General features: G+C 44.7%; 1 protein-coding gene across 2 annotated transcripts in view; it reads left to right on the forward strand.

Moving 5' to 3' along the window:
• Positions 1-13,448, forward strand: part of ADCK1 (aarF domain containing kinase 1) — a 146,157-nt gene that overhangs the window by 101,398 nt on the left and 31,311 nt on the right. For both annotated transcript variants that reach the window (XM_044436974.1, XM_044436975.1), the window contains exons 5-6: positions 2,387-2,545; positions 4,690-4,848. In XM_044436974.1, coding sequence (XP_044292909.1) covers positions 2,387-2,545; positions 4,690-4,848 — 318 coding nt within the window. The remainder of the gene's footprint in view (positions 1-2,386; positions 2,546-4,689; positions 4,849-13,448) is intronic.

The following is a 13,448-nucleotide window of genomic DNA, read 5'->3' on the forward strand; positions in this document are numbered from 1 at the left end:
TTTTTTTTTTTTTTTTGGGGTGCATGTGGGGGTGAAAGAAATGCAACATCTCATTAATTGTTTGAAAGAAAGGAAGGCATTTCTTTCTAAAGGCTAGAATGTCAAAAGGTTTGAATCATGGATCTGCCGTAATTTAAAAAACACACAACTAGTCGTTTTCAAATGTGGTTCTTCTACTTAATTGATTTTGCCGCCAGAGGAATAAAATAAATAAAAAGATGCCTTCCCTGTGAATTCCTGGAGGTGGCTAAGACTCCGTTTGAATCTAATTGCTGCAAATGTGCTAGCTCGTTGCTGGTAATAGTTATTATAAAGGAGGTGTGTGTTGGGGGTGGGGAGAAGCAGTGGATTGGGGAGGGGGCAGGAGGCAGTGGCGAGGAAAGCTTGCTGTCAGCAGCTGCATATAGGAAGGCACAGGCTGCTTCCAGGATGGTGCTGCCCCCACCGCCTTCATCAGCACAAAAGATTTCTGTTGAAAGCTGTGCATGTAGGCTCTGTTTAAAAGTGTTTTATTCATATTTAATTGCTGGCTTGCTGCAGCTTCCGTCTTTAATTACTGTGTTAAGAAGCAGGATATAAAAAAGTACTTGCATTCAGTTCGTTTTCTTTTAATTTCTGCATATATTATGTGTTCCTTGACTGCTGGCTCTGGTAATATAGATGCAGGGGACAGGCAGTCCTCTGCTAAACCTGCTCAGCTGGTTGTTTTTTTAAGCTGGGGTCTAAGAAACTTTTGGGTGGGGAAGGAGTCAGGGTAGTCCTTCCTTAAAACCATCTCTAAGAAGAGAGTTCCTTGATGAGCCTTATTTCTCTCCTGCTTCTTTCTGACTGGTCCAGTCCTGTCCCATCCCATGGAGCTCTCTACATGTACCGCAGTGGCTGCCTCCTTTCCTAAGTGGGCTCTAACTTCTCACACAGTGAGATCCAGTGAAGCAGCTAGGTAATTTTACTGAATGAGGCTCCTTTGTAGTTGGCCATGTGTATCATTTCATTGTGATGCACACAGTTAAACCTGTACTTTCTGCCCTCCCACACTCTTTCATGCTTTTCTGACTACTTCTACATCTCTGATATGTATGAACAGCAGTAGCTTTATTTGCCGACTCTGATTTAAAAAAAAAGTATACTCTGAGCATGTGCAGTTTTGCATTCTAAACTCACATAAAGCCTGGTTGTTACTACAGAAATTTATTTATTTATTTAAAACATTTCTATCTCGTCCTTTGCATAGCCTCAGGATGGCTTACAACAATTAACATGGATTTTTTCCATGTTATAACATGGATTATACCATAGAAATAGCATGGATTTTTTTCCTGCTGCCTTGTTGCCCTCATCACCTGCCATTCACTGGGTGATAATGTGGGGAGTCCCCTGGGTTTTGGGCCCTGTGCTTGGTCCCCCAGTGCCCCACCTAGCTACATCACTGACCAGAACTATATTTATTTATTTAGAAAATTTCTATGCCGCCCCATTCACCGAAGCCTTGGGGCGGCTCACAAACATAAATAACTTCAATTAAAATAATATAAATTAACAGTATAAATTAAGTTGCCCTGGCCAAAGAATAAAATAAATAAATACTATTAACTGCATACTAATATATGCAGTGACCTGATCCTGTGACTTTTATAAGGGCAACTCAATAGGCTGGAAGAGCAGATGGGCAATGTTCGAGGTAGCCAGCTCTAAAGTTGAAATCCCTGGCCTCCTAGGGACCTTGAGTAGGGACCCATCAGTTGGTGAGAAGACAGATGGAAAGAAAGGCACCTGAAATGTGCAGGTGCTGTTATATGCAACCCAATGATAGACTTCTCCAAAATCATTGTGTTTCTTCAGAGTTCTCTATGTATCACATTATAGTGCACGTAATCACTCTAGTGTTCATATCCACGAATACAATAGTTATACAATCGCATATTTCTTACCTCCACCTATCTTAAACATAATTAAATGATTGAAAATTTAAATGTATTCAGTCCACTGAGTTCTATAAGGCCTATTCCCAGATGAGCTGGTATAGGACTGAAGCCTAAAACTTGGATGAGGAATTGACCAACAGTATAATCCTGTGTGTGTTTAAATAGAAATAAGTCTTGTAACTCCCAGCATGTCTGGCGGAGCAGTGCTTGGAGTGAGAACTTTTTCTATCTAACCATACATAGGAATGCGCTGTCATTCCTAAATTGTTTTCCTGAATCAGGCAACAATGCTAGATTTTCCCCATGTTAGTTGCAATGTGTAGATAAAATGTGCATTTTTATATACTGAAAATAACTCTGACTTTGTTTCCTGGCACACATGAAAGGAAAAGTCTCCAGCTTTCCCAGTAATGCTTTTTATATGCACTCGTTCAAACCTGACATTTTCCTCCTCCTCCTTGCAGATTAATGAATTGTTTGTAAGCTTTGAAGATGCTCCACTGGGGGCAGCATCCCTGGCCCAAGTCCACAAGGCTGTTCTACAGGATGGGAGGACAGTTGCGGTGAAAGTTCAGCATCCTAAAGTCCAAGCACAGAGTTCTAAGGATATTCTGCTGATGGAGGTATAACCATTTCTCTTAAGGAACAGTTCAGAGGCTATTCTTCAGTGACTGCTGCCACCATGATGAACATGTAGGGATAACTGGAGCAGCAGAGGAAGATAGTAATTTAAGACCCATCACCCTTGCGAAGCTTTGATACTGATTAGTAAATCCACACTAAACAGGGTGCTACTCTAATTGTTTCTTTTTGGTTTAAAAAAGTACCACACATCGGATTTGCAAACCGATAGCAGGACAACACAGAAAATAGTATGTATTGGCCAACACAGTATGCAATGGTTCGGCCATAACACCATATGTATCGTCCATAAAAAGAATGGATTGCTGATGGAAATTCTAGAATACTTTGTGAAGCAACCACTCTGTTCACAATTTTTTTTCTAAAATGTTGGACCAAGTCTGCTGTCAAGTGTATTCTTTTAGTAATTTTTATTAGAGCTGTATGCAGATGCATTTCTGTGAAACTTATTGGAGAACAAGAATGATTAGTGGTTCCCATTGTTTAGATTTATTGCAATAATTCATTGTTGTTTTTATGGAATTGAAGAGGCATGATCACCTTAGGTATATTACTTGAAGGGTGCAATCCTACATTATTTGGAGTCCCAGCTCACAGGTCCTGCAACTTTGGTGCTGGGACTCTGAACAAGGCACCTCTTCATCTCCCCTTCACAGCTGGCACAGAAAGAACCTTGCCAGCCACCTCTCTAAGGTGAGAAATTGGTTTGGAGAGAGCTAAAGCTGCTTTGAATTCCTTGATAGGAAAAAAGATGGGATATAAATATAATAAATAAAGAGGGATGCCAGGTGGGGGGCAGTGAGGGGAGGAGGCTGGAGCCAATGGCTTATGCACAACACCTCAACCTTCTTCCTCTTGCAGGGTTTCATTGATACAGCCAAAAATGGCCTTTTAGATGAAATGCACAGGGTGATGGCGATTGCTCCTGCCATGCCTTGTGCCCTGCACTAGATTCCTGTAAGCCTTCATGTTCAGACACTTATGTGCTTTGAGGGCAGAGGACATTGGATTGTGCCATAAAATTTTACAATATAAAACTAGATTAACAAAATGAGTTGTACTGAGAATGTTTGGTTTATGTGACCAGTCTGGGAAGTGTTTCATTTGTCTGCTGCTTTACATAAATCTGATTTTCATCTCTTGACTGTTCAGAATATTTTCCTGATTCAGCAAAGTTCTAGTTTAGCAGCATAAAGAGTGGTGCTAAGTTGACAGCCCTTAATTTAGACCTTTTTATTTCATGTTTTCTAAAGTCCGTTAGAACAAAACAGGACAGTGACCCATCAGCTCAGTAAAAGTGAAGGTGGAAAAAGACTCTAGTTCATTTGACCCAGCTCACAATTTTGATTTCACTCAGAGGCAGTTCACATGATCGCTTGGCTTGCCATGTATCGGTGACTTGTGAAGCCATCTCCTGACAATACCCATATGAAGGAGAGGTTCTCTGAAGAAGTCTGATATTCAGAGGGCTGACCTGTTATTGCAACTCTGCCATGGATCTCAAATATGCATGTGCTGTATATGTAATGTTCACATGACTCTCTTGCTCCATCTTCTAACTTTGAGCAGGAGGGCAGCTCCTCTACCCATCTGAAGGCTGAATTCCATTCCAGAGAAGCTTTCAGGGCCTCATTCCACTGGTGGGTGGGACTGAGGGCGAACAGGTAGGGCCACTCACCTTCCAAAGACAGTTTTAGCTTAAAGCTTTTACTGCTGCAGACTAAATCTTGGGAGAAGCACCCTAACCTTTTAATACTTGGGTGGAAGAGGGGCTGGGGCTGCAGAAAAGCCAGGAAACCACCCAAGAACTGAGGGTTGCAGGAATAGGATGGGGATTTCTGAAGCCCCAGAGGGCCAGCCAGACACCCCTGCAAAGCCAGATTTGGCTCTGGCCTGAGGTTCAGTAGCCCTGACTTAGACACTTGCACGAATCACTGCTGATGGATGGGTGCTTTTCCCATATTTGCTTCTGGTGTACAGTTTTGCAGGCTCCTATGCAGGAAATCCTGGAAAATGTGGTTCTTGTAGAGGAGACTTTCAGTATGGGCTTCCTGTTGTACTTTGGCACTGTATGCCATTCCCCAGGTGGTCCTGGAAACATGACGATCACATTGCTTGGTTTCAGATCCTTGTCTTGGCTGTGAAGCAGATCTTCCCAGATTTCGAGTTCATGTGGTTGGTAGATGAAGCTAAAAAGAACCTGCCTCTTGAGCTGGACTTCCTTAATGAGGGGAGAAATGCTGAAAAGGTGGCCAGCATGCTCAGATGCTTTGACTTTCTAAAGGTAATGTGTGTATGTGTGTGTAAGTGTATGTCTGCACATGTCTGTGCAGGTGCATCCAAAATGCATCTTGTTAGGGGTATGCAGAAATGATGCATTATTTGTTATGTAGGGAGAAATCTGTGAATGTGATTCTGATGGAGACACTGAATTTTAAATCCTAAGGATTCAAAGACTCATCAGACCAGGACAGAACAGCAGGAAGAGACAAAGTCTTAACTTTGTCTGGATGCACTGAGAAGAAAGAGGTGCTCACTTTTAAATACTAGTTTCAGCTACCTTAGCAGAAACTACAAAGAACAGCTGGGACACTCTGCTTTGCATTCACAGCTCACTAATTTCTGTCCCGCAGGATATCTTCAGCACTGGCACAACAGCTCCACATAAGCTCAATTTGGGTGGGCAGAATGGCCTCTGGGCACACAGAATAGTCTCCTGTATACCTGGCTAAGCATTGCCCGCTTCACCGTAGCTCAGAGCACATACCCACATTACAGGGAAGAAAACTGGAGATGTTTTACTAGGTCTGGGAAAGATGGTTTAGAGCATTAGTGCTAAACCAGAAGCACTGAGGTGTTCCTGAAGAAGCAAATACCCTTTGTTATTTTCAACAGAAATCCAGTTGTACAGACTGCCTGGTGTTGATACTGGCTTGCTTTCTTTGCTGTCAGTTGGAGGATCCACTCAATAGAAGCATCTCTATACATGTGTATTGTGTTTAGCAGAGTGCTCTTCTGGAGCAAGGTCTTCATGCAGGGTTGAAAGGAAGTGAATTCTTTTAGTTAGTTAATCTCTCCTTTTACCCAACCTTCTCTTGGGTGGTTCATGCTCCTTGGGACAGATTTCAAGGTTTATGCATGCCCTGACTTTTTCTTATCTTAACTATTGGGTTATCAGAGGGCACCTTTCATGAATTTCCTCTGAACAATGAAGAAGAAATTGAAATAAAACTGTAAGATTAGAGTGAAAAGGAGCAAATAGATCTGGATGAAATCTTGGCAATGGGGAAAGAATACTCCACTTTTATAACATATAAAAAAGATTGTATTCCTTGATGTTTTGTCAGTAATCCTCTGTGAGTGTGCACAGATGCATAACTCATAGCTGCTACCCAGAAGCAATCTCAGTTGCCTTCTACAGATACACTGGTACAATCACATTGAGTTGCCATGTACAGAGACACAGCTGCACACATCTCACCATATGTGTAATCCTATTTATAGAGTTGTATATGCCTGTACAGTAGCACACACAAACACACTTTTACTCTAGTTGCAAACCACAAGTGGGGTTGCATGCTGCCCTTCCCAGCTGCCACTGCTGAGCAAGGGCCAACTATGTGGGGGTGGGGTTCAATTTGCCAGTTTTCAAGAGAGCTGGAGAGTGGTCTTGCTGAAACCATTATAAGCTCTGCACAAGAGCAACATTGCAGAACTTGTGTTCATGAAAGAGGACCCTTTCTGCTCTAGGAAGAGGAAAATGCTGCATGCATCCATATACAGTATAGGCAGCCATAGTCCTGTGTAAAAGTGACTCCCAAAGCACACACGTTTATACAAAGTTCTTCTATACTGAATTATAATGTGGGTAGGTGGGTGGGACTGCTGAAATCCAGCCCAGGTCTTGGTCAATGCAAGAAAACTAGAACTAGAGCATACCCCACTGATGGCAGCCTAGCATCTATCTCAAGACCTCTAGCTAGGGAAAACCCACCAGCCCTCTGGTAAACAGTTCTATTGTCAAACTGCTCCCAGCATCAAGAAATTCCTCCAAAGGTTCAACTGAAACCTGCTCTCCTGTAACTTAAGCCGATTAGATCCAACCTTGCCCTCTGAGGCAACAAGTGCGCCAGGCATGATTGCCTCTGGACCATGCGAGAAGGCCAGCCCACGCATGAGGCACAGTGAGGCACCTGCATCAAGTGGTGGAGTGGGAGATGGGTGAATTGTGCTGTTCCTTCATCCCCACCAGGAAAACCCCTCGCCGCCGCCGCCGCCACCACTGGCAGTCTCCTGCCATGGCATTTACTGCTGCAAGGGAGTGACCAGCTGGCCTCTCTACAGCAGTCACCCATTCTCTGCTTCCCTCATCAAGAACTGCTCAGCCCGAAGAAGCACTTACTGGATTCTTGCAGGAGCTTGCCGGAGTCTGTGCAGCTCTGCACAGTGCTGGCTTGGTGCTAGCAGCGATAAGAGTGATGGAAAACAAGATGCAGGAATGAGAGGAGAGAAGTGGCAGAGACAGCACGTGCTCTTTCCCGCTTTAGACAGGAAGAGAGCTTGGGCAGGACTGCCATGATAGCTTAGCTGGGTTCAGCCAAGGGGATGTTGTAATGCACTCCATGTGGGGCTACCCTGAGGCTTGGTTTGGAAGGTGCACCTGGTTCAGACTGCAGGGGCGAGTGAGGCTTCTAACAGGGACCACCTCGTTCCAAGCTTTGCTGAAAGAACTGCACTGGCTGCCACATTTAAGGAGCTGTAAACATACAGAGCCTTAAACAACTTGGGATCAAGTCCCTTTACGGGCTTCCATCACCCCTTATGTCCCTGCTTGATCTCTGTGATCATCCAAGGAGGCACCTCTGAGAGTGTCACAGGAGCACTTTCAGGAGAGCATTTAACCTCACAACACTTACCCTTTCAGTGTGTTACCGGCTGTCCTCAGAGAGGCCCCTCCATTCTGACATTTTAACATCCTCTCAAGACTCATACCTTCACACACACTTTCTCTGAAGTGTGACCCAGCCAACCACAGTCTGTTACACACAATTTACAGTGGGACATTCATTTGCACTGTTGTGTCGTTCAGTCGTCACATTTTATTTCAGCTGGACGGAATGAGTAAAGTAAAACCGTCTTGGGGAAGGCTGCTTTAAAGGCCGTGCAGCTCCTCTCCCACACCTCCGCCTCGAGCTCTGTCACAGGGCCAGCCCTTTCCAGCCTTCGGTGGCACCCCACGGCACTCTGCCATAGTCCTTCTCCGCAGTGCTAGGCAAACAGGCCGTAAAAGGGCACAAAAGGCCAAAAGTGGACGGCTTATTCTAAGCGAATGTTTATCGAGAGCCTGGCGCCTCGGAGAGCTGTGTCTGTTGCGGCTGCAGCAGCTAGGAGAGTGTGGCGCAAATCCCCATGGAGACAGCCAATCACATCCTCGCCGGGTTAAAGAGCCGCTGCAATATCGATTCAGGGAATAATAACAGATTGCTGCAAAAATGGCTAAATAATAGATTTCCCCTGTCCAGCCTGTCGATTCCAAGACGTTTTCATCAGCCCCCAAGGCAACAAGGGAGTTGGCTCCCTGCGTGTGTGTGCGTTCGCGTGCATTTCCTGCGGGGGAAGCCCCACCCCCTGTAGCATAGCGGGGAAGTGGATTTCTCGCTGTGAATCCAGTTGAGCTTGTAAATCCAGAGATAAATTGTTTCCATGCAGAGGCATTAGGGCCAAACGTCTGTGCATAATTTAAGCTTGCCAAAGACTCTGATTTTGTGCAAGTGAGACTTACACGCAGCTTAATAATGACCACTGAGTGCTGCTGTAAATTTTGAAATGGAGACACATGTTGACTCAGGGTTAAAATAAGCAACAGCTTTTGGGATCAATGGATTTAGAGGCAGAGCATGGTAACAGCAGGGACTGGGGAAGCTGTTAGTGTCAGGATCCGTGTGCATTGGTTGTAGGGGTTTTGATTTGTCTTTAAATATAAAATGTGAAAAAGGGGCCCAGAGTTGGTTCTGAGCAAAACTGAAAGTTCAGGTCTTGCTTTTCACCTATGGCTTCAAATCTGCAATGTGTTTTAGATGGTGAACTGTGCTGGAGATAGGCCAGAAAAGCATGGTGGTGCAGACTAGGAGAAAGTTTGGAGATTATGACTGAGGAGCAATGGCATAGAGATTGTAACATTTCTTATAATTTGGAGCCTTTGCTTCAGAATGTTGCTTGTAATCAAGAGTGGCAACAGCTTTCTGACTGTTGTGAGCTTTGTTCGTCTCTTTCCCTTTCTCTCTGAACCCCCATCTCATGTAGGCACTTGCTTTGGGATATTGGGAATGACTCTGACCTGAAGTCACAGGAAGCAGATCAAGCCAACAGAAGTACCTCTCTCCCCTGCTGTACCTTGCTTAAACCAAGCTGTGCTGTGAGAGGGGCAGTTGGTAAATTGGGGGGGCAGGGAAGATTGGGGGGGGACTAGCTCTTGGCTACCAGGGCCTGGAAAACTCCGCTTGGATGCACCTGATGGGGATTCCAAGAAAAAGGGTCAGTAGGTGCATGGTCATATCACCATGTAAAGTGCCAGGTGGATCAAGATGGGATTCTGGCAGCTGGGCTCAGGAGCTTTAGTCCCTCTGCCAGCGTATTCATCAGTCCCCTTGCTTCTTTTTCTGTTGAACTGGAACCTGAACACTCTGCCTGCCTGTATCTGATTGTACCTCTTGCCTTTGGCCCTTCTGCTTGTTCCCCTTGGGGTTTGCCCTCTTGCTTGCTTATGGAATGTGCTCCTTGCCTCTTGCTCCTTTGAGCGCCATCTCTGGAAAGTGACCCTTGCTTGTCCTTGAGTGCTCTGTTTAGCCCTGGCCTCTCCAAGTGATTGCTTGCAGAGTTGACCCCTTTGAGCCCTGCCAGCAGAGAGAATAAAAGATACTCTGATTGAAAATGCATTGCTTCTGCAGGAAGGTAGTTAAGGATCTCCCAGGATTTTAAAAAGACACTTCATATTTATGAGGCATGGCTCTTCCCCTCTCCCTGAAATGATAGCCTGGAAGCCTGTGCATAGGGCTTGTTGGCTTGGCTGGTCTTTATGTAGAAGGATGCTTTAGAAATACAGAATGTACACAACTGTTTATTACTTACAGAGCAGTGTGAAACATGCACTGTGTGCCAGAAGTGAGACATGGATCCTCTACCAAGGAGCTGCATCTGTGAGTCAGATACATACAACAGGTAGCAGCAACCTTTGAGAAGGGGCGAGCATCTACATGCTTAGTGAGGTCAATCCAGGCTCATAAAACATCCAAAGACACATTCATGGGTCTTCATAATGTCCTGGATCCAGATGAATCCAGAGATATTTCTATGAACATAAAACACGGCCTCATGTTGAGTGAGACCTTTGGTCAGACCATCTCATCCAGCATTCCATTCGTACAGTGGCCAACCAGCTGCTAGCAATTGACATCAGAGTGCAGTCTTTGGTTTTGACCATTAAACTTCTAGATAAGACCCACCATCTAGGCTTCTCCAACATGTGATCTAATCAGCATAGTGATGGTCATAGTATCTAGTGATTAATAATATTGCATTTTATAGCTGTATTTCTATGGTTGTATTACTATTCTTAACTACATTGATAATTTATTGGAAAGTGGTATATAACCTGTAAAATAAATAGAAAACAAACCCACAAGCAGGGCATGCACTCTGTGTGTGTGTTCCTCAGCAAATGGTGTACAGATGCATCTTGTCTTTCATACTTAAAGTAGTATATATCAATCAAGACTAATTAGACATTAATTTTATTTATTTATTTCATTATTAGCGCACCTTTTCCTTTAAGGAGGCTAGGGTGACACATACAATTCTCCTCTTCTTGAGTGTTCCATCATGGACCTGTGAGGTAGATTGGGCTAAGAGTCAGTGACTGCCCCAAAGTCGCCCAGTGAGATTCATAGCTTAATGGGGACTAGAACCCACATTTCCCAAGTCTCTGCCCACACTCTAAGTACTAGGCCACACTTGTAGAGAGCTTCTCCTCCATTTCATCCAGTCCAATCTTCAGTGACTTTCCAGATTTTGAGGCATTAGAATCCTATAACCGAAGATCCTGAGGACTGGACCTGAGGCTTATATATGCAGACCATGGCGCTGAGCCCCAGTTCAGTGTCAGCATGCTTGATCATGTGCCTTTACAGTCTTTTCATTGTTGGGATGACATCCAAGCAATCACTGTTTTTGACTGAGTAGAATAGCATCTGGGAACACATACTGTGTCTTGACCTGCCCTTTTATTATTGGCAATGGGTGGCTTCTGCCTGCAAACTCCTTTCTTTTGGGTTGGGTTGGTTAGGTTTTGGTTAAGGGATTGGATCTCTATATTTCTGCTATTGTGGAACTTTCCATCAGCAATACCTATGCTGAAAAGCAAAGGTTGGCAGGTCTGAGCCTCACACTATTATTTTATTGATTGACTTAATTTGCAACTCACTTTTCTACCAACAAAAATGGCACTCAGCATGGCTTAAATAATGAGACTTGATTAAAATAATAGAACAAATGTATTAAAATACAATTAAAATCACACAATTTTTCACTGTGTTATTACATTACATTTATATCCTGCCTTTCTTCCTCTTGTAAGGAACCCAAGGCAGCTTACAAACTGCTGTTTCTCTCCGTTGTATTCTCACAACAACAACCCTGTGAGGTAGAGGAGAGTCTGTGACTGGCCCAAAGTCACCCAATAGGTTTTATGGCTGAGTGGGAACAAGAACACATAATTCCTAAGTCCCAGCCTAGCCCAGCAGTCTTAACCTTTACACCACACTGGCTTTCTCAAACCCCAAGATATGGTGCAAAGGAAGTGACTTAAATCTGAACAATTCTGAACCAATGATTTTTTCAGTATTAGACTTAAAATCCTTCTACGCAAAAATCTACTTCTGGTTTCCACTAGCTTTTTTGTTCCAGGAGTATAATTTAGAATGGTAGTTGGATGGCATGGCAGAGAGAGGAGTTGATTGATTGGTGCTGTTCTTACCTTGGGACACAGAAATCCTAGCTAATTTACTGTAAATAGTTCAACTCCCCAGAGATTCCAGTCTATCTTGTGTCATCTTCTGTTAGGAAGGATCAGGCAAAATCAGACACAGTGGGCAAATTTGCATGACACAACAAGCCATGGTGTTGTTGGTGTTTTTTTTTTAGCATTGCTGGTGATGTCATTTGTCCCCCATTATGGTATTTTGGCATGATACATTTGATGTTCAGTAACCATGAACAGAAACAGCCGTCTGTTCTATGGGTTCTTGGTACCACATTGGATTGTTGTGCCATCTAAACCTAGGAAGCAGAACTCATGGTTGTACCAAGGCCAGCACCAGAGAGCTGCTGAGAAAGAGTGGCCCATTGCAGCTCTTGGAAAGCAGTTGGCAAGAGGGCCTCACTGGCTGCTGCCATCTTGCAGAACTGTCAGAGGTGTTGCTGCTCCACCTGCCTCCAGCTCTAAAGAACTTCTTTGGGGCAGGAGCAGTGCCAACCATTCGGTCAGTTGGTGCTGGGGAAGGAGCAGTGCTGCTCCACTGATTCTCCCACTGTCCCTCTTGCAAATGAGCGGAGGGGTGAGCATCACCTGGTGGCGGTGCCCATTTTGGGGCAGTGCCCCTTCCATGTGTACCAGAGAGAAGCCACTTTTGCAAGTGAGTGGGAGGGGCAAGAATCAGCTGGGGGTGGTGCCCACCTGGGCGATGGACTGGGCTGCAGCCCCCAATACTCAGCCTACTGCCCTTTCTGAGTCCCCACCCAACCACCTTTCTGGCAAGTGGCAGTGGGAAGAGGGAGGTGGCACTCATCCCTTTCTCGCTCAGGTTTGCCAGAGAGGCATCTCCAGACTGAAGCCTGTGCAGCGGGACCTCCAGCTAACAATCTGGAGTGAGAACAGGGATCAGCAGGGGAATAAGCTGGGGTATGCAGCCCTCAACTGGGTGCTTGTGCATGGAAGGGGAACAGAGGGGGAAAGTAGTGCTGCCCCAGGGATCCCCCCCACTCCCTGTCTTGATCAGCTCCCTTATCCTCTTTGCTTCATTTCAAGGCGTGAGCCCCGTTAGCGCAGTAGACGCTACTTGACAGCTGTGGTGAACTCAACCCCATCCATGATTGTGGCTGTCAAAGTGACAGTCCTCATTCCTCCTGGGATTCTGCCTGGAGGACTGAGCGGGAAGGAGACGGTGGAAGGGAGTAGAATTATGCTGATGAGCCCAATCATCTGCCAGGCACAGTGACGTTAACAAATTGTGAATTTTGGTAACTGTGCAGGTTGCTTGTTATGATGTGTGAACCCAGGTGATGTGTCATTGGGCTGTCTCTCTTAGAAAGAGAGTTGAAGGATGTCCCACTTAGGTTTAGTGCTTGAGGTCTGAGGAGCAAAGGGACTAGATAAGGTTCACAACAGGTCTGCTTATTAACAAACATGAGTGTATCTTTACTGAAAGTTAGTATGGATATCACAGTGCTGAGAAAAAGTTACTTAAGTTGAGCAAGAGTATTTACACATTCAGAGTTACAAACCAGAAAGGTCCAGCACTGGCAGTTCTCCTGGGCTACTTAAAAACACAAACACATAGAATCTAAACATGACTCTGCAGAATCCTGGAAACTTTCCACTGTGTCTCATATTAATCATTCAGGTTTGGGTTGTTGTTTTTTCAAACTGCTGTTCCATCAGACATCTGATTGGCTACCACGGGAAACAGAATGCTCTACTGTATTGTACAGGCATATGATCCGATCCACCTCATGTGTTTCATTAACAGAAAATAAAAGGACACTCCAGGCTTTCAGCCCCACATGCTTTCTAACTAGGTTATCCAAAGGGAGGAAAGATCAGGGCTCCTG

This window comes from Varanus komodoensis, unplaced genomic scaffold (genome assembly GCF_004798865.1).
Source record: "Varanus komodoensis strain SLA01 unplaced genomic scaffold, ASM479886v1 scaffold3, whole genome shotgun sequence".
Taxonomy (NCBI): domain Eukaryota; kingdom Metazoa; phylum Chordata; class Lepidosauria; order Squamata; family Varanidae; genus Varanus; species Varanus komodoensis.